Raw genomic sequence first — 22,290 nt, forward strand, 5'->3', positions numbered from 1 at the left:
TTTGCTCGATTTCTAAAAAAATGTCAGATTTCCGCAGCATTCCGGTTTTATTTTTTAAAATAATTAAACAATTATCTATTTTTTTATCGCTATCACTTTTGGATACTCTTCCGAAGCGCAGCATCACCAAGTCAATTTTTAAGTTTACATTTAATAAAAATTTGTTAATAGATTTTTAAAATGACTTTTTCCAAGAAATTAAAATTTCATTTCCTTGGTTTTTAACGTTGCAACACCGTTGACGTCGCTCGGTTAACAATAGCATGTCATCGCAACTATAATTAAGTTAAGTTTAGATTTAATACAAATGTGATGCTTTTTCTACCAATTTACCGAAAAAAAAAAAAATTTTTTTTTGTAGGCATTTTTAAATTACAGAACGTATTACAGAACGTATTATATGTTTATCCAATATGTACACAATATTTACTAACTCGCACAGTTATTGCGCTGATGTAATTACTAAGCTTGAAGGTAATTCAGTTACTTAGTTCGTAAATATTCTTATGTAAAAAAGTTCCGATTTTAAGGGCAGCGTAAACCATTCAAGTCAAAAAGAATTTTTTTTTAACGAGATTCTATTTACATTATACTCATTTACAAAAGTTAAGATTACGGGTTACTAGAAATACTCGTCTGACAACTTGCACAGCATATGCTTTTGTATATTTCAGTTCGGCAAAAACCAGCTCTTTTTATAATGCTGCAATGCAATTTTCTGTCCACACATTGTTCTACAAAAAGGAATACAAAGAAAATGACGTAATTAACAAATTTCAAAAATGTTGCGTGAAAAGTAAATGTTAATATTATTTAATTCTTTTACCTCGATTGCAAGGAAACTTATTACATCCCCTAGTAGAATCAGGCTTTGTATAAGAGAGACAATTTGTCGGAGATATTCTTTGTTTGGAATTTTTATATGCACAATATGTAACCCTCGACTGTTTACCATTATCCCCACAAGTGGCAGAACACTAAAAAGAGTTACATATTCACACAAATCGCCAATAAAGAGTAATATCACATAATAAAATAGCTCACTGAAACCAAAAAATTTGCGCAATTTTAATGAAAAAAAACCCCAGACCGTTGTCCAATCTGCTGTTTTCCATTCAGTAGCGCATATAGTACTTTCACATTCTCTCTTTAAAGTTTGTTTCAATAGAGGGCCACAGTCAGTTTGATCTACGATTTCACCATTAAGTGTGAGGCATACCATTTCACGTTTTTGAAGGCCAAAATTTGAACGAACACAAGGTGTTGAACACTCACCAAAACGTGATAAAATCCAAACTCCTCTGTCTGAAAAATGAAAAACTTAGCAATATATGTAATGATAATTTTAAAAAATACGCAGATATAACGCACAAATGTCATATCTCAAACATGAAATATCAACGCTTTTCGTATTAAATATATAGCATTTATATAAAAACCTAACTCACTGGGTTTCTCAGGTTTTGGGTAGACAATCAACGTCCGCAGGATATTCTCATGATTCGAGTAGTTTTCTGCACCACAAGAATAAATAGAAGAATGATGGAGGAGGGCGCTTCCAACAAAAATTTGAGCACGCACAAACTTCTTTCTTTTATACAGCGTAGTTGTAACATTTGACTCAAGATTCGAAGACAAACCTAAATTACGAATAGTATCTCTTTTCTATTGCGTGTATGAATGTTTGTACGTGCGTGCATATACATGAAAGTGATTACTTGTGTGTACGCGAGCGTGTGTGTATAAATGAGAGAGTATACTTAGAATGCTTACTTTTGTTCCTAAACTTTTCTTTGAAATCAAAACCAAATATTTCTTCAAATGAATCCAAACTGTTTGATTGTTGAATCTTTAAAAGTGGAGCTGGATAACCAGTTGCATCGCATACCAACAAAATTGACTCTCCTTAGATAAGAAAACAAAATCCAGCTTCGTGTTACAAATTTTTCAATAAACCATTGATATGACTGTAAATTAAAAACAAACCTTCAATTATGTGAAAAATCCCATTGGAAAAAAACACATCACCGAAGTCTTTTGTGTACTGAACTTTAAACGACGTTATTCTTGGTGGATCTGTGTTAAATAGGAATAAGATATATGTTTAACAAATAAAAGCAGGTTTCAAAGAGAAAAATGTTTCAGAAAAAAAAAAACAATCTTAATTTTCAAATCAAACTTCAATACCTATAATCGATAGTGTGGATGCAGCTTTATCAACACCAATAGAATTTTGAGCAACGCATGTGTATAATCCTTCGTCGTCACGAGAAACATTTCTCAGGATAATCTCACCATCGCTATCAGTCTGCCAGAAAAATCTTTCATTAAAATTCAGAAAACAAGGGGCCAGTTATTTGTAAAACATTGATGAAAACATATTAAGTACCTGGATTGTTTGAATAGCAGAGTTTTCTTTAGTTATTTCCCATAATATTTTTGGTTTTGGCACTCCAGTTGCACCACATATTATTTTAACACTTGCACCTGGCATTACTTCCAAATTAGAACCAACATGTGCAGTAACGATGGAGTTTTTTGAAATAACTGTTCCAGAATCACTTAAGATCTTTGATGAGACTAAATTAAAAAGCAGTATATCACATAATTGTTGATATATACTTATACATAAATATATATACACTTATACAATCCTTCATACATAGGTACATATATACGTACCAAGAAACTTGGGGAAGAGCTCTGGTTGTTCATTAAAAATATATAGATGATTTGTATAGATATACAGGGTGGGGCAGCAAAACTTAGATTATCTTGAACAATTTTTAAATATTATTTTCTTGATTGTCTAATATAATTGATTGTGTAATATAATTGATTTTGTAATATAGATAATATAATTTTTTCTTTTTAAGAGTGAAAGATTGAAAAAATTGTTTCTCCGTTTTGATGATAACTCTGACAACAAATAGCAAGTCAGCTATTTGAAAAGACAACAAATAGCAAGTCAACAAATAGCAAGTCTAAAAAGACAACAAATAGCAGACTTGCTTCATACTGGATTCAAAATTAGATATATCATGGAGATTATTAGGGTGCCTATGAGCACTGTTTACAATGTCAAGAGCCAAGATTCACTTGGAGAAGACATTGAGAGGAAGTTAAGATCTGAAGGAATGGATAAAAAACTGGAACTTGTATTTCTCAAGTCTCTCAAAACCAAAATATTGAAAGATCCTACGGAATCAATGAGAAAACTATCCTGGGATATGAATGTTAGATCATGGACCATAAGAAGAGCTGTCCATACTGATTTACTGATAAGATCATATACAAGGACTTCAAAATACCTTTTGACCAAAAAGTCCAGAGGAAATGAAAGAGCCAAAAAAGTTTTGCATTACCTGAAGGGAACAACAATAGAAATCTTTTCTGATGAAAAAATATTTACTTTTTACTGTTGTAATGATCGGTATATTGCTAAGCCACCTTCTAATGTGAAAGGAATCATTAGAACCAAGCACCCAGCTCAAACCGTAGTTCTGGGAGTTGTGGCATCTGAAGGAAAAAAGATGCCTCTTTATTTTTTGAAACCTATTGAAAAAGTGAGAGCTGAAATTTATTTTAAGGTCCTACGGTACAAAGTTTTGCCATGGATGAAGGTAAACTAGCCTAATGAGAATTATGTGTGAAACCAGGCTGGTTCTCTGCCTCTTACTATAAAAAAAAGTGCAGAAATTCTGCAAAGCCAATTTTGCAGATTTTTGGCCAGCTACCTTTTGGCCTTTTAAGTTTTCCTGTCCCACCTGGTCTGTATAGTTAAATCACTACATAAATGTTTCATTGTAAAAAATGGATTAGTACCACCAATAAATAAGGTCATTATCCCAGTAGCTTCGCCCAACACATTTGTTGCAATACATATGTAGGTACCAGAATTGTTAGGTCCCAAATACTCTATCTAAAGATAATTAAAATATTAAATTTAGGCAGAAAATAAATCAGCCAAAAGTTTAAGTATCATTTTATAGACATTCTGAACTGCTGCAACATATGAGTTTATGTACTCAGATCTGAACTGTATTATAGTCAATTTAACTATTAGATACTTTTATAAAGGAAAAGTTGCTTTAAAAGTTTGACAATATACTGCTTTACTGATCAAAATTTTGAGCCTATGATTTACTATATAATATGTTAAAAAATAATAAAATATGTTAAAAAAAATCATTGTAAATTGATATCTTAAGGTTAAAATAATAACTCCTTAAAATTAAGCATTGTTAATAAACTAGTAATGGAATGTGAATGAGGTGATAAAATATTTTCTTTTAAATTCATTTAATTTTAATTTTCTCTTTCTAGGTATCATGACAATTTATGAATGAAATGCACAAAGAAAAATAAAAGATCTGAGGTTGATACAGCAAACTGGTTACATGCAAAAAAAAAAAAAAAAAAAAAAAAAAAAAAAGTAACTGTGAAAATATACTGTCAATGTAGTTTAAATATTGTGCATCAGTGTAACTACTAAGTTTTTAGTTTGAAGAATAAAGTAAACAAATAATAGTTTTTGCCTCAATAGCAGATTGATTATAAAATTGATATTTTTCTTTAGTTCCAGTAAATACATCATGATCTTTTAACCAAGCTATACGAGGTATTGGGAATCCAGTCACATGACAAAATAGAAGAATATGGGAGCCGGCTGGCACAACAACAGACTCATCATATATAGTTGATACTCCAGAATTTGTAAGAAAATTTAAAGACACAGATGCCACTGGTTTTTCTAAAGGTGTGATCAATTTGAAACTATTTTAGAACATAAATTTTCACAAAAAGACAAAAATAAAAAACCTGTATATTATTAACAAATGAAACCTGCAACTAGCAATCTTGTTGAACTTTTTGCTTTCCCCCAATTATTACGAGCTTCACAAGTATACGAGGCAGAATCTTGAGGTAAAACATTTGTAAAGTACAACTTATTTGCAGTAAGAGACACTCTTTCACCAGATTCAAAACGTATATTATTTCTAAGCCATCTTATTGTAGGAAAAGGTGCACCACTTACAAAACAAGAAAGGCTAAATGTGGCCCCTGCGGTGATGGTTATATGGGCTCCAACTTGAATGTTTATCATCTCATCTGGAACACTTTTTATTAAAATATTTTCTTTGTTTTCTTTAATAATCGGTGGTTCTAAATATAAAAATATGATGATACATATCAAGATCTTCATTTTAGTTGAACCATCAAAGCCTGAAATAACTCTATTAAACTTGACCACAAGAAGACTTAAATATTTTTTGAGACCAAACTTTGACTTTTTTAATATGCAAATTTTTAAAAAAGAAAAGAGATTTTAAAACAAATATGCAAAATATAAGCATTTTGTATGCAAATATTAAAAAGATATTAGTTTTCTAACTTAAAGCAATAAATTTATATTCATGGTTATGTATTTAAAAACCTACCCATTACATACAAGTTAGATTTTGAGCTTGCTTCTCCAAATGGATTTTTAACAGTACAAGAGTAAATGCCACCATTTTTTGAGTTTAGGTTCCTAACTTGAAGAATATTTTTTGACACTTCAAACTTAGAGTCACTATAATCAATTTCAAATCCATTATAAAACCATTCTATGTGCGGCACAGGGTATGCATCAGTAAGACATTGCAGATTCACTGTGTTTCTCTCTCTAACAAATACTTCTTTTACTCCAACAGGCACAAACACTTCAGAATTTTGTGCAAGAGACAAAATGGGAGAAAGATCAATAGGAACACTTTGCATTAGAGGTTCGAACCCTAGAAAAAAATAATATATATTTTGAAATAAGAAAAATATATAAAAATAATATTATATATATTATATTACTAATAATATAAATTAAAATTTTATGCTTTCTTACAAATTACTACAACAAAAAAATGAAGAAAAATAAAGCAGCTCTCTTTAAAAAACTTAAAGATTTTACCAACAATTAGTTCAGTGCTAACTTGAACACTACCAACTATGTTTGTTGCAACACATGAGTATACACCTCCATCATCTTTTTCTGCCCTCTCAATAATTATCATGTCATTGGATTGATGGACAAGAATAAGATCGTTTTTATACCAAACCAACTAACACAGCAATAAAAATCATAATAAAAATGAGTTCATTAAAGAAATTTTTTCTTAAACCATTACAAAAAATCGTCTATTTAAATTGGCTCAATTATTAAACAACAATGAAAATAAAATATTTGAAGTTCAAATTACACTAAATAATGTTTAACAATCTAAAAAGTTAAAGATTAAACATCAAAAAATTAAATTTAATTCTACAAAGTATTTCAGTTTAAAACTGTGTAACAGTCTAAATAAACTAATAATAATCTGAAACAATAGATATCAAAATTTTACCAGATTCAAAAAGTTAAAATTCAGAGATAAAAGATAAATTTCAAGGCCAAATGATAACTATTTATAACATTTTTTCTTCAAATTTATGAAAATGTTAAAGTGAAAGATCTTCTACCTCAGGCTGTGGAACACCTGACACAGGACATTCAATTATTACACGTATATTCTTCCGTGCATAGATTTTGGTACCGATGAGAACACGAATAACATTTACACTACGATCTGCTACAAATGTTTTATTTGATGAAACAATTTTAGGTATTTCTCTCTCTAGTAAATAAACAAAATAACCAAATTGTATCACAAATATCAAAACAACAATAAATCAATTTGATTACATTTACTTTAAATCAAAAGTGTAGAAAATTTGCTTAATATGATGATTAATTAATTTAACAAATTTACTTAAAGCATAAAAAAAATTAACTTGATAACTAGTTTGTTAAATTTTTCATTTTTTAGTTTCATATATAGTTTTTTCTTTACAATTAAAAATATGTAATAAAATACCTTTTATAGATATAGTAGAAGTCTTAATTGATGAACCAAATACATTGCTTACATTGCATGAATATTGCCCACCAAATACTTGTTCAACATTATATAAAATTAGGAGATTGTCTTTTATTGAAACATTTTTATTTGATTCAAGCCATTTGGATGGACTTCCTTGCTTTGACCAAAACAATTCAGGTTTAGGTTCACCAACTGCAGGACATGTTATAGATACTGTTGAACCAGCCAAAACATCTGCGTTTTCACCAATGCAAATTTTAACATCCATATCTTCTTTTTTAATTGGTTTAAAATGAGAGAACAAAATTTCTGCTGGCAACATATCTAAATAAGAAAACAAAGTCATAAGCAAATATAACTAAATAAAACAACAATACAAACTGTAATTTAAAAGCAACTGTAATTTAAAAATAAGATTTTCAGATTTAGGCAACATGGAACTGTAACTATCTGAAATTTAAGCAACTTGTGTTAATCATCCATGCAGAATTAAAAAAATTATACATTAAAAGACTTTTTTTTAGAAAAACTTATATTATATAAATATTAAAGGAAAACTTAATGGATGTTTTAAAACTTAGTTTATAAATGAAGACCTTTAAAAAAATAGTAAAGTTAAATTACAAAAATTCTTGTAAATCCTCAAAGCTCAAGTTATCTCTTGATGTGTCAATACTTTCTATTAAAATTGAATAATAAATTGATTTCATCTAATATGTTAAAAATTTTTAATATATTGATATTCTCTAATGAAACTTATTTTTCATTTAGATAAAATTTGTCAAAGACAACTTTTTAAAATTCACTTACCAACTATTTGTATAACAGAAAGGCTTTCCTCTAATCCTGCCAAATTGGCTGCTATGCATACAAAGGTTGTCTGACTAACATGATTATCAAGATTGTATATCAAGATTGTTTTATTATCACTTAACACCACTTCTCTGTCTTCCATAACAATTTCATCATTAACTTTCCAAATTATATCTGGTAATGGAAATCCTGCCACAGGGCATTTTATGTAAACTTTAGTATTTGGATATGATGTAGCGCTATGACCAATTGTCAAGTGCAAGATACTTTGTTTTGTTGTCTTATTGTAGTAATAAGAAGATACTTGTTCAGCTGATTCAATTTTTGGTTTCAAAGGATCTGTGAAAACAAACATTACAAATTTTAACCTATTTTACAAAAATATTCCTAAAAGTCATCTTCAATAAGGAATTAATAGAAAAATAAACTATGATACAACTTAATAACACTTACGATACATGGTCAATGTTGTATTAAGCTCTACAAATCCAGCAACGTTTTCAGCAAGACATGTATAAACCCCTCCAGACTCTTCACTAGCTGTTGAAAGTAGTAATAACCCTGTATTATCAACTGTAATATTTTCGTTGCTTGTTATAGGATTACCATCTTTAAAAAAAGTAATGTTTGGGGTAGGAATCCCAGCGGCAAGACATCTATACATTTAAAAAAGTTATTTTTTAATTGTCACTATATTGATCATTATTACCAATGAAAATTGCATGAAGATAAATATTTCAATAGAATTCTTTTCTTTTTGAGATTTTTTTTGATATTAACATAAGAAAGTTTCTTAGTAAGCATCAAAGATAATGGAAATCTATATGCTTTCAATCTCCTTTAAGAGTTTACATTTAATGTAAAAGTGCATTGGCATTAAATTAAATGATATCAAGATTAATATAAGAGACAAAATTAAAATATGAAATAAAATCAATAATTGGTAAGTTTAGATTTACTTCAAATAAACAACCGTTCCACTAAAAGTCATTAAATCATCTCCAATAAACACTTCTACACTTTTTGAACCATTGACATGTTTAATTACTTTTGAACCGTTTCCAAAACCTTGGTGTTGAATAGTAGGCTGTATTGCAACTACAAAAATAATTTAAGCAGATACTCTAAGTACAACGCAGTGTAAAGGTGAAAAATTAAAACCAAAAAATACTTGTTATAAATTATATTCTTTCTTATTTTTCTATTCTTTCTCAGAAACTCATCTTCTTACAAATTTGCTGATTCTGTTACAATAACAAAAACTTAAACTGTTTTTAAATACCTATAATGTTAATCATAGAACTTTCAGTGACTGCTCCAAATTCATTGAGGGCTGTGCATGTATATAGACCACTATTGGTAACATCATTTGTTTCTATAACAAAATGATCAACGTCTTTTGAAATATCAAAACCATCTTTTCTCCATTCAATCGAAGGACTTGGTTCACCAACAGTATCACATTTTAATTTGAAAGTTGATCCAGCTAAGACTTCATAGTTTCCGCCAACCTTTATAAGACAGAGCTTTAAAATAATTTCTGAATAAATTCTTTTATTTTTTAAGAAACATACTTTAGTCATTAATATTATTATCTTATCTGCAAGCAGTAACTTGCAAGTAAATCAAATCATGAATAACATTTTCAGTTTAAATGGATTTTTGAAGCTTGTCAGAAAAATGACAAATAAAGCAAAATTTTTTAATTCAAGTAAAAAGCTATTAGTGAAATAATAGCTAACATAAATTAATATACAGGGTGTGGCAGCGATTCACAAACTAATATTTGGCTAGGTTTTGTGATGTAAATAAAATACTTTTACAATTTGTTTTTGTTAATTAATGTTCAATGAGATTTTAATAAAATTGTGAATAAAAAACATTTTAGTTAAAAGTTTTACAACGGAAGCCAAAAGAACCGAAGTTTTAAATTTGATTCACGCAGGTTTGCCTGCACATGAAGTGATTTGTGTTTCTGGAGTGTCTAAAACTAATTTTACAAAGTGAAAAAACATGACAGTGCTGAGAGAGCAAAAATGTCCTCTCCAGTGAACAAAAAAGTTGATAAAAAGTTCACAGAAAAGCTTAAAAAACATGTTGAAAAGAATCCTATTGTATCCATCAGAAAGACAGCAAAACTGTTAAATGTTGATGAGGACAGTCAGAAGAACTCTTAAAACACTTGGAAAAGTTAGTGTGGCCCAACCTTCATGTCAACTTTTGACAGAAAGACAAAAAATTTTATGATTGGAGCAATCAAAAAACCTTCTGAGTCAGCTAAAAAGCCATGCTTTATCAACAGTTAAAGTTTTCTCAGATGATAAACTTTTCAGTATTTTCTGTGTGATAAATAGGCAAAATGACAGATTTATTGTGCAGAAGGGTGACAAAGCACCACCTGTGTGTAACACCAAGCACCCTCAGTCCATCATGATGCTGGGAATCATTGTTTCTAATGGAGAGAAATGTCCACCAATCTACATCAAAGAGAAAGGAAATGTTACCTCTGATGTGTATATCAGCCTACTAAAACGGCCTGTGCTGCCATGGCTGAAGAAGACATTCCCAGAAAAAAATTACATCTTTCAACAGAACAATGCACTTTGTCTTGGGTCCAGAAAAACTCAACAATATCTTCAGGACAATATGGCTAAGTTCTGGCCTAAACACTTTTGACCACCATCCAGCCCTGATCTGAATCCCCTTGATTATAGTGTGTGGAGAGTAGTTGAGAGTAAGGGTTACAAAAAGGCCAACTCAAGTGTCAAGTCACTAAGGTAATCAATTACATGTGCTTGGAACTCAATGCCAAGGGACTATATAATCAGCACCTGCCAGTTCTCCCGTCCTAGGCTTGAGGCAGTGATCAAAAAAAAAAAGGAAACCTAATTGAATGTTAAGGTGGGAAAAGCATTTATCTGCAACTTTTCTCCTATTAATATTCCATGAATATAATTTATTTTGAAAAATGTTCTAAAAAGTTTGCAAACCGCTGCTGCACCCTGTATTAACAGATTCACATAAAATATATCATACCATATCAATCACTTATCTTACACTTAGACAGAGTAAAATATATTTCAAAAAGTTTATAAATATTCATTTATAATGGTATAATATAATATATATAATATAATGGTATAATATAATATATATAATATAATATAATGGTATAATATAATAATATAATTAAAATTCATTTATAATTCATTTATAATAAAATTATAAATTTTCATTAAAAAATATTTTAAAACCATAAACTGGACAAGCTTACATCTTGGACTATGGTAGGTGGATTTCTAGCAGCTGCTAACAAAGTAAACTTTTCTCCTAAACTCCAATTATTTAAAGTAGGTCCATTTGCTGTCTGCTTGTCATTACCAAGCAGGCTTTTGATTATTTCAGGTTTTTTAGGTACTAAAAAATGTTAGAATTTATCTTATAAACTCCTTGTTTAGATTTTAAAGTTAAAAATAGAAAATTAAATAAAAGGAAAAACTCACTGTAAACATAAATTTTTATGCTCTGTTGAACATCTGGTCCAAACCCATTTGATGCACTGCAAGAATAAATACCTTCATGTATTTTTGATACTGAAAATATAGCCAAGGTCTTTCCTCCATCTTCTTTGAAATAAACATTTGTACCACCTTTTATTTGTTTGCCTTGATAATTCCAAACTACTTTTGGCTTTGGAAATCCATTAGTTTCACATTTTATTTCTACACTGCTTCCATCAAAAACTTTAACTGACCCACCTATGTGGAATGCAGAATGTGATTTCACAGACATGATGTCTTGATCTACTTTTAGTATGGTTGGAGACTTCGGTGCTAAAAAAATTTATCATAAATTTTATGATAACTACACAATTTAATACATTATATATATATATATATATATATATATATATATATATATATATATATATATATATATATATATATATATATATATATATATATATATATATATAAAAAATATTTTGAAAAATATTTTGCATAGTGGACACCCCTAATATATATATTAGGGGTGTCCACTATGCAAAATATTTTTCAAACCACCCAAATTGAATTTTTTCCCATTCCAGTGTTTGTGTACAGTGTAAAAAAAAGTTTTACTAAATTTTAATGACTATTCTAGAGCCCCCTCAAAGCCCCTAAAGATAAGCCCCAATTTCCTGTTTAACCCATTAGTGCCTGAGTTTTTTGTTACATTTTACAATTTATAGAGATGGCACGAATGGGTTAAAACAGTAGCACATTTTTGCATTGATTACAAATTTCATAAACAAGCAAATTAATATTATGATATTGACACAATTTAATATGTAATATTGACTGTTATAATTATTTTGCTGTTTCCTTTTTAGTTAAATAAATTAAAACTGAAATGTTGATAAGAAGTGGTAAAGTTGTAGAAACTGAACTCAAGTCTTTGCCAACCAGTTCCAGTTGTTTGTCAGACACAACCGACCAGCCTTCACCGTCGTCATCATCATCAACAACAAGGCCTGTTACTCGTGCCTCTACTAAGTTTTGGTTAATTGGACACCCATCACCATCAATAACTGGTTCCAAACTACCCGATTGCAGACAGGTTTTGAAACTTTTTGTTTTTTTACGACGCGATGAAGAAAATGTCCAAAATCATGTAACAAATCAAGAAATTGGCTATATAGTAATCGATGCTGTTGTAACTTTCTGGAACATGGCACGCATCAAGACAAAGACAAGACAAAATTCGGTGTTAGATCTTATGTGTCTCTGGAATGAGTGGAACTGCTTGTTGAAGAACAAAAATCGCGAAAATGATGCTGGCGGAAAACATGTTAACTTCTTGGCCAAGTTGGATAGTCTTTTTGATATTGGATCACCTGATGCCATACAGGAAATCATGAAATTCAGGCTACTGACTGCCCAAAAGAAAGATGATGATGTTGCATTCTATTTAGATAAAAAAAAAAAGACAGAAAGGCGACCATGGATGGGCATGACAAAATCTTTTAGATTAAAGCAAAAATGAAAGAAGTCAGATATAATCGGAAAATCATACTTAGAGATGAAGAAAAAGAAAGAGTAGAAAAAGAAGGTAGACAGGATGATCAGGATGATGAGGACATGGAAGTTAATGACAAAGAACAAAATACTAATGAAAATATTGCTGTTGCTGAAGTAGATATCGGTTTAGGGTGGGACTTGAATTATGAACCTCCAATGAATAGACGATCAGAATTTGTTACTCTTCACCTCCCCAAAAGAATTATGCAATGCGAGGAAATCACTTCTGCAGCAGACAGGCTGAAATTGTCTGATAATAAAACAACTATGATTGTGTCTGCTGTAATTAAAGCTGCTGGTGGAAACTTGGACGATTTTGATATCTCCAGATCGACATCTTGTCGAAGTAGAATGGTAAATCGACAGAGGATTGCTGAGAGTGTTATAGATAATGTGAGGCTCAACCCACCCCAGTTTGGTGCCCTTCACTGGGATGGAAAATTGATAAAAGACATACTAGTCGTGCAACATGAACAGTTAGTTATGCTTGTGTTGGGTGCTCCAGAATACAGTGAGGGAAAATTGCTTGGTGTTCCTGTTCTCGTTGATTCGAAAGGAGAGACTCAAGCAAATACAAAATTGGATCTCCTAGAAGCTTGGGATCTAAGTGACAATGTTGTGGCATTGGTATTTGATACCACTGCCAGTAATAGTGGCATCCACAATGGTGCTGCTAAATTGATTGAAGAAAACTTAGGTCAAAAACTTCTCTATATTGCCTGTCGACATCACATTTTTGAAATCTTTGTCTGAGCAGTTTGGAAGAAATTATTTGGAAACATTTTTGGTCCAGAGAATAAATTCTTTGCTGAATTTAAAACTGCTTGGCCAGCATTGGATAAACAGTTGCCAATCGAAACTTTAGCTGTTGAAGGCACCTGGTTGCAAAACCTCAAAGAACAGACCATACAGCATTTCACACATCTACTTGCTAAGGAAGATGCTACAACATTTCCAAGAGATGACTATTGTGAATGTGCTGAGAACACACTGATCATCTTTGGGCAAACTCCACCGCGGGGTGTACACTTTCTTAAACCAGGAGCTATCTACCAAGCTTGGTGGATGGCATGTAACATTTATGCGAACAAAATGTTCATGTTTTCTAAACAATTGCCTTATGATCAGAGGATGACTACAAAACTTTTTAGAATGAACAGATATCTTTCTCTTTTCCAGCTTGGACAAAAGCTAGCATTAGTGCTGATGCACCTATGAATGAGCTGCAATTCATCCACGACATGATGGACTACAAAGAAATAGACAAGGAAGTTGCTAATGTCATTCTTTCTAGAATAACCAATCACCAATGGTATTTGACAGACGAGGTAGTTCCATTTGCTTTCTTCAGCAAACACATTAGTTCCACTGTGAAAAAAGATATGGCAGCCAAACTCTTGGAAATTCCAGTACCTGAAAATTTTCGTCTTGGTAAGCCAGTTTTTCGTCAAATCACTCGTCAAACAGGTTTGTCAAATCTTCTAGGACCTGAATCTCACTCATTGTTCAGCATTTTGGCATCAATACAAATTGGCTTGCTAAACCAATTGAACAGTGGACAGAGCAACCAGGATACAAAGAAGCTGAAAAATTTGTTTGTACGGTAAAAGTTGTAAATAATACCGCAGAAAGAGGAGTTAAACTGATTTCAGAATTTGCCACCATCATAACCAGTGATCCAGAACAAAGAGAATGGTTGCTGTAGGGCGTTGAAAATCACAGGCAGCAATATCCTGATTTTGGCAAAAAAACTCTTGGACGATGAAACAGCATTAATAACATTCAGAAAGACAGTCTTAATTTTAATTTTGGGATTCCCGTCTGATACTTTGACTATAACTGTTAACCAAAAATGCAGAACTAGCTTGGTTAAACTGGATAATTTAACATATATTATGCAAGCTGCTTTTGTTTGGCTTGATTTCTGTGATTTAATTTCTAAATACTTAAAAAATGAGATTCACAATAATTATTTCTTTGTGTTTTAATGTTTTAACTAAAAAAGATACTGTTTTAAACAGGAAATTGGGGCTTGTCTTTAGGGGCTCTAGAATAGTTATTAAAATTTGATAAAAAAATTTTTTACATTATACACAAACACTAGAATGGGAAAAAATTCAATTTGGGTGGTTTTGAAAATTTTTTGCTTAGTGGACACCCCTAATATATATATATATATATACATACATATTATGTATTAATAACTAACAAATATATTTTTTAAATTCTTTATAGCAGACAAACAATACATTTTTTAAATCCATTACAACAATTACAAACCAATATTATCTTTAATTTTTCTTTGGAAATAAAAAAAGTTTCTTTTAACATTATTGCTATTTTTTGGTGGAGAACCATTAACTTGCATGCACAGAAATTAATTGTGCAACACTGCTTAATAAAAATGAGTGTTTTTGACATTTCTATTCAAATACCCATTTTACTGTTTTTGTCATAATTTAACTGCATTATATTCAGCAACTTTTTTCACATTTTTTTTGAAAAAAAAAAAAAAAACCAGAGTGAAACTCAACAAGTTTTTTATGAACTTGGTTAAACAAGGAAATTCTTGTAGAAAAGTACAAGAAGCTACAAATATGAGACATTTGAAATTTATACTGGATAAAGACAAAAACTGAAGACAAATCTTAAACTTCAAGAGAACCACAATTTTACCAGGATCAATTAGAAATCAAATTCACAAAGCAGGCTACAAATCAGATTTATAGCTCATAAAAAACAATTTTTAACAAAAAATTATAAGAAATCCAATCATACAAATAAACAACTGGATTTTGTAAAGAAGTATTATTTAATTCCACATTTGAGTTGGATGAGAGAAACAGTATATTTTGAAGGGTCTGAATTAGCATTTTAAAAACAGCTTTTTTGAGAGCTTTTATATAAATAAAAAGTTCTCAAAAAAGCTGTTTTTAAAAACTTGTAGAATTTTTATATCTAATATGCAAAAATCTTACCAACAACTGTAACTTGAGAAGTAACAAAATCTGAACCTAGTACACTTGTAATTTGACATGAAATATTAAAAATTCCTTCTTCACTGAAAACAAAAACTCTGTAAAAACTTTCATCTTTTTCTAAAAAATGCTCATAATTTTTTAACCAAGCTACTTTCACTTTACTGTTTTCTTTAACAGGACAACGAAACTTTATTGAATTGCCAGTAAGAATTAAAATTTGTGCACCAACATCAGCATTAAGTTGTTTTAGTTTATTCTCAAGGTATTCCATATGATGAATATCAGATCTCTCAATGACTTCATGAACTGGTGCTAAATTTCAAAGTATTTTTAAATTGAGAGTTTAAAAGTGAATAATAAAAACTTTTGTCATAATTGAAACTGCACCTCTCATATTACCAATAACAATATACTTTACATAATTTATTACAACTTTTTAAATAAATAAAAAAAGAAACCATGAAAATGTCTCAAAACTAATTATTTGGTAGATTTTGTTAAAAAAATAAGGTAGATACCTACAACATTTACTTCTACAGAGCCAAACTTAAATTTTGCAGGATCATTGCTAAAGCAAACATAACTCCCAGAATCCTCTACTATAAGGTTATTAAATTGTATACTGTTTCCATGTTGTGGTACCTTTAACAATTTATCATCTTTATACCATATAACATCAACTTCTCCAAACACATCAACTGGACACAGCATTTGTAAATTGTTTGAAGTTCTTATTGTAATATTTGTTCCAATATTTACCTTAACTGTTTCTTTAGTTGCATTCATTTGAGATACATGGTTTATTGTTGGTTTAAAGATAATAGGGCTGAATTCACCTAAAATATGAAAAAAACTTTTGTATCTATTTGTGCGATTGTGCCAGGATTTTAAAGAGCATTTATGAACATTACCTACAACTGAGACACTGCTGCTTGCATAATCAAATCCAAAGGAGTTTAAGAAAAAACACTCAAATTTTCCATCATGCTCCCACAACACTTGTTCAACTAACAATGATCCATTTTTCAAGTCACTCACAAAATTTAACTTTGCAATTGATTCTCCATTAAACTTCCATAGAATTCTAGGAATAGGTAAGCCTTCCCCCTCACAAGTGATCTCCAGTTGTTTTTTCAAGTTAACAATTAAAGAATCACCTATATTTATTTTTAGAAAGGCTTTTGAATAAACTTCTGAAGACAGGTTTCTGTTTGATTTATAAATTACTGGACGCTTCAAATCTAATAAAAGCAAAATAAATAAACTCTACTCAACAAAATATGCAAAACTGTAAAATTTTTCAGATAAATTAAAAAACTTTACCAAGAAGCTCAATGTAAGTTAAAGCTTCATCTTTTCTTTCCCCTTGAACAGCACGACACATATACAAACCAACATTCTTTTTATCCATTTTTGGAATAATAAGATCATTTGCATGCACATTTGTAATATACATATCTCCTTGTTTTATCAAGCGATTATTATGCAGCCAGTAAACAGTAGCATTTGGCTTAGCCACATAAGGGCATGTAAGTTTTATGTTAGCATCTGGAATTGATCTTATTTTATCTCCAATAGTAACAGTAGTTTGTTTCATGGTTTCTGTTATTGTATAGGTTTTATTACTTTTTTTAATAGTAACTGGAAGATGCTCTAAAAAATCATTACTCACAATTATTATACTACTGTTGCTTCTATAAAGTGTTAAGATATAAAAAGTTTAACAAAACAGCAAAAATCAAGTAAAAAAAACGCACACTCAAAAGAACAATATAAAAATAGCTATAAAACACAATTAAATTCAGCCTGTTAAACATGATTAAATAAACTTATTTTGTAAAAACAATAATGCAAGAAAATGAAACTTGCCTTCTATTTTGACTCTAAAAATTATTTGTGTAACACCTGATTGAGTGGCTATCACACAAGTGTATTCCCCAGCAGACTCTTCATCAACAAAATTTAAAACCAACTGCTCACCCCGAGGTAGATACTTGTTGCTGAGAGATATAAGGTTGCCATTTTTATACCATTTTAACTGTGGCCTTGTTGCTTCAGGTATTGCACATGTAAGAGCAGGAGATGATCCTTTTAAAGCAGTAATATCATCTTTTAAAATTATACCTGAATCTAGATTTTTAGGGTAATCCTCATTCTGCTGTTGTTTTTCTTGCTGTTTGTCTAAAATAAAAAAAAACAAAAAAACAAAACTGTTCAAAAAATGAAATGAAGTAGAGATAAAAATAAAAGATTTGAAACAAATTTTACAAAGATATTTACAGATATTTACAAACATTACAAACTGCATGGTGGCTCACACACCAATAATTGTAATCTTTGAAATCATGACATCAAAGCCCTGCTGAGTAAAAGCTCTACACTGATAAACTCCCTCATCAAAAAGTTGTAAGCCATTGATCACAAGTTCACTGCCATTTACTACATTTATTCTTGCGTCATAGTTTAAATGCTCATTATTTATTGTCCATTCATAAAGAGTTAATTCAGCACCATCAGATGGACAAAGAATACTTAAAACTTTGCCAGTAGTTGTAGTTAAATTAGTACCAATCTCAATGATGATATTTGGGGAAACTCCAAAGTCAATCCTTACTGCATCATGACTAGTAATTACAGGTGAACCAGGAGCTGAAAATGAAAAAGAATCAGGTTTGTCAGCTACACCAACACTTCCATCGATTTATAATGAAAAAAGTCAAACAATTTTTAAAAACCTAAAATTTTTAAGAATGAAAATCCACTTGAAATTCCTGCACTGTTACTTGCAAAACAAGCATATTTCCCAGAATCCCATTCATTTGAGTTTTTAATTGTTAGTATTTGCTTTACTGAATCAATGAAAATTTTTTCAGAGTTCTGCAGCATATTACTTTCATGCATCCACAAGATTTCAACATTTGGATAACCACTAGCAGGACATCTAATACTTATATCTCTACCTCCTGGGGATTTAAGATGATCCCCAATAGTAATTTCAGCTGATTGCAATAGGCTAGCTTTTTTAAAAACTGAATGACCCATGATGATGTGTGGGGCTTTAGGAACTAAAAAAAAATTTTATTTGAAAAACCTTATGTATCCTAACAAAAAATAGAAATTTTTTAACAAAATTAAAAAACACAAAAATTGTTAGTCATAAACTTTATTTAAAATCATTAGCTTAAACTCCAAAGAAATAATTAGCTCACTTATCACTCTGTCTAGTATCTCATTGTAGAGACTAACTGATGTTCTACAGACTTATGTTCTAATACATGTGAAAAATGTTCTTCAGCCCTACATTCTACAGTTGTGAAAAATATTAGAATCACCTATTAATTTCATTTATTGTTTTTTGCTGATTGATTTCTTACAGCTTACCTTGCTCTGATTCAGGAACACAAATGCCAAAAAGTTTGTTGCAATAAAGGAGAGGAGTTCTCACCACAATTTTTGATTAAGGTCAGCTGTCAAGTAGAGATTTGTCCACCATTAACTAACCAGCAAAGTCATGCTGATTGAGGTACTAAATAATTTATAGGCATACAACCTTGAATTCAAATAAATAGCCAAAAAGTTGTGCTTTAACAAAGTATTAGGTTTGATCAACATGCAGTATTAACAACATTACTACTGCATATTAATCAAACCTAATTTTTGTTGATTTACAATAAATTTTTGTCAGGTTATAAAAAAATACACATTGTATGCTTTGTAAATTATTGGTTCTAATATTTTTCACACTGCTTACATATTTTTTGAGTACTGACAATTAGTAAACAATGAAAATTAATTTAAAAATTTAAGGATTAGCAATTTTTAAACAGTCCAACCATTATCAGCTTAAAAAAAGTAAAAAATTAAGAAACACACAAGTGCAGACTGTTTCCATGGATTAGCTCCTTGTATGACAATATAAAGCAATATTGCTTTTGTTTTAATATCCAATAAAAAGGAAATAATCCAATTTTATGATTGTTTGTTTCAGTGAATTTGAAAATGAATATTCTTTAACTTAACAAAAAATTCTGGTAGGAAAGTTGCCAGAAAAATTCTATTAATCTTTGAATTTTTAATTTTTATTTAAATAATGAAATTGAAAGTATCTTCTACATGCCAATTCTCCTAAACTTAAAAAAATAGTGAACAGTGTAATGAAAGAAAACTTGTTTAGAAGATAATGATTTTTCACAACTCTTATGTTCTAAACCAAATTTAGTATATTACAGGATGCAGAAAAAAAAAGTAAAAAAAATGCTGAATGCATAAAAAATTTAAAAAAGATTTCAGAAATTTTAAATAGTGACATAAAATTAACCAAAAAAAATTACTTATTATTCGAACTTCTGAAAAGGCACGAACTTCACCAACAGCATTTTTAGCAACACATTTATAATCTCCAGCATGTCGAGGTTGAAAATTTAGTATCAAAAGCATATTTGAAGTTTGTATGACAGAATCATCTAATAATGCCTCACGGTTCAAGAACCATGAGATATCTGGTTTTGGAACCCCAGTACTAATACATTGGAGTTTTAGAGGTGCACCCTCAATAATTCTTACAAACTCTCCAATTTTTACAACCACTGATGTTTTAGCAGATAAGATTTCTACTGTTCTTCTTCGAGAACCAGTCTGAATTTTTGGAAAACCAGAATCTATATTTAAAATAAACAAGAAACAATTTCTGCTATTTCAATAAGGTTTTCTATTTTTATTACACAAATTGGGAACAAAATGCTAACTAACTTGCAGGAATTACAGTTATTCTTGATGAAACAGCAACCTTTCCCATTACATTTGCTGCTACACAAGTGTAATCACCTGAATGCTTCATTTGAACAGAAGATATTACATACCGACTGATGTACTTGTCATCATGAGATTTTCCACTCGGAAAATCGTTTAAAAGAACAACTCCTTAAAAATAAAACTAATGGTGTATCAATAAATTTGAAAGTTTTGAAACGATTTGGAAACCAAAGTCATATAATATAAAACTATAAACTGTCAAAAAGGAAATAATTTGAATGCATCTAACATAAAGAATAAAAATAAAAAAGGAGAAAAGATAAAGAACATGTCCTCCAAAACATAAGCAACCAAATTAAAAATACTATTTTTTCAACTTCAATATTAAATACAGAAATTGTTCTAAAAAAATACTTTTTAAATAGAATCAAGTTGTAACTATTATATAGAAAAAGAAAAGATTTGTACATAATGTGACTACCTGAAAACGAACCTGTTATTTTGAATGTATTTGTATTTTTAAGTAAAATTACAATCCTCCAAAACATTAGCAACTTTGTAAACAACTCTATTCTATTAGCAAAAAAAGTTAAGTGTTAATTTTTGCTGCCAGTGTTGTCTTATCAGGATTGATATTGACTTTAGAACATGGTTTTCCGGTGCTTTGGTAAGAGAACTTTGTAATGTTAAGGATTTTTGTCTTGCAATTGAAAAATGTAGGTCTTTGATGATGGCAAGTATGATTTAGCTTTTTGAGAACATATTATCAAAGATAATAAAAAGAGTCAAACAAAAAGAAATAGCCACCAAATGCTTTAATAATCACTTGATTATTCAACTATATGTTGTATAATCAAGTGATTTAATAAAGGCATTCATTTAAAAACAGAACATAAGGGTGGAAGAAAACACAAAACATGTTGTGTCACTGACAGAAAAATTATTATTATTTTATATCAAAAAGAATCTTTGATAGTGCTAATTATACCATTCAATACCATTCAAAAGCTGAAACTTTTGGTATCCAAAATTACATTTCAGACATTTACAACTTTCAAGACATCTAAATATCATTGCAGCCAAAAAGCCTTTTATTTCTTTTCATTTCAAATCAAAAAATAGTATTGTGGAGCAATCAATTAAAACAAATTTGAAAGGTTTTGATGGCAATTTGAAGGTATGTAAACCCAAAGTTAAATGTTTGAACCCTAGTTACACAAGAGGAATGGTCAAGTATGATGATGAAAAAATTGCAATGCTTTGGGGGTTGTTTTTCTGCAGAGTTGGACCAATCCATTGAATCCCAAAACACATACCTAAACTCATCAAACAAATCAAATTTAAGCAATTGGTTTTAAACAAATCAAATTTAAGTAATGAAGTGGCCAGCTCAAACACCTGATCTCAATCCAATTGAAAATTTATGGCACCAAACTGAACTTGTTTTAAAACACAAAGGACCAATTAAAAACCCTAATAAGCTATGTAAAGCTATTTCACCCTTTTTCTAGTGTAGAAGTAAAAGTAAAGGATGTCATTACCTGCTGATTTTTTCAGCTGCTTGGATATTTTGGAGTTTAAATGTTTCAGTGTTGTGTGTGTGTCTATACACACACACACACACACACACACACACACACACACACACACACACACACACACACACACACACACACACACACACACACACACACACACACACACACACACATGCATAATATTTTTCACAATATGCATCAACCAGATATTTGGCTACAAACCTTGCCTTTCCCATGTCAATTTTCCTTT

The 22,290-nt window shown here is 30.1% G+C and overlaps 1 protein-coding gene across 2 annotated transcripts in view; it reads right to left on the minus strand.

Moving 5' to 3' along the window:
• Nucleotides 1-348: 348 nt before the first annotated feature.
• The window catches only part of LOC149892913 (hemicentin-1-like), a 26,321-nt gene continuing 4,379 nt past the window's right edge, over nt 349-22,290 (minus strand). The window contains exons 3-33 of one of the 2 annotated variants that reach the window (XM_090084311.1): nt 22,263-22,290; nt 20,500-20,670; nt 20,082-20,408; nt 18,486-18,815; nt 18,073-18,399; nt 17,620-17,931; nt 17,074-17,403; nt 16,662-16,991; nt 16,269-16,586; nt 15,748-16,062; nt 11,213-11,542; nt 10,984-11,126; nt 8,992-9,220; nt 8,669-8,807; nt 8,163-8,365; nt 7,707-8,048; nt 6,891-7,220; nt 6,496-6,650; nt 5,948-6,098; nt 5,442-5,777; nt 4,846-5,166; nt 4,539-4,753; nt 3,826-3,922; nt 2,390-2,580; nt 2,188-2,308; nt 1,987-2,076; nt 1,774-1,905; nt 1,449-1,640; nt 1,091-1,305; nt 827-977; nt 349-734 (exon numbers count right to left, since the gene is read on the minus strand). The exon at nt 22,263-22,290 is cut by the window's right edge and continues 146 nt beyond it. In XM_090084311.1, the coding sequence (XP_089940437.1) occupies nt 613-734; nt 827-977; nt 1,091-1,305; nt 1,449-1,640; nt 1,774-1,905; nt 1,987-2,076; nt 2,188-2,308; nt 2,390-2,580; nt 3,826-3,922; nt 4,539-4,753; nt 4,846-5,166; nt 5,442-5,777; nt 5,948-6,098; nt 6,496-6,650; nt 6,891-7,220; nt 7,707-8,048; nt 8,163-8,365; nt 8,669-8,807; nt 8,992-9,220; nt 10,984-11,126; nt 11,213-11,542; nt 15,748-16,062; nt 16,269-16,586; nt 16,662-16,991; nt 17,074-17,403; nt 17,620-17,931; nt 18,073-18,399; nt 18,486-18,815; nt 20,082-20,408; nt 20,500-20,670; nt 22,263-22,290 (6,993 nt within the window). In that variant the 3' untranslated portion in view covers nt 349-612. Of the gene's footprint in view, nt 735-826; nt 978-1,090; nt 1,306-1,448; nt 1,641-1,773; nt 1,906-1,986; nt 2,077-2,187; nt 2,309-2,389; nt 2,581-3,825; nt 3,923-4,538; nt 4,754-4,845; nt 5,167-5,441; nt 5,778-5,947; nt 6,099-6,495; nt 6,651-6,890; nt 7,221-7,706; nt 8,049-8,162; nt 8,366-8,668; nt 8,808-8,991; nt 9,221-10,983; nt 11,127-11,212; nt 11,543-15,747; nt 16,063-16,268; nt 16,587-16,661; nt 16,992-17,073; nt 17,404-17,619; nt 17,932-18,030; nt 18,400-18,485; nt 18,816-20,081; nt 20,409-20,499; nt 20,671-22,262 lie in introns of those variants that run through there. The other variant, XM_090084317.1, reaches the window with a different exon arrangement.

Source organism: Hydra viridissima, unplaced genomic scaffold (genome assembly GCF_058129835.1).
Source record: "Hydra viridissima isolate aposymbiotic clone 2 unplaced genomic scaffold, HvirCarnegie_v1 scaffold_1, whole genome shotgun sequence".
Classification (NCBI taxonomy): domain Eukaryota; kingdom Metazoa; phylum Cnidaria; class Hydrozoa; order Anthoathecata; family Hydridae; genus Hydra; species Hydra viridissima.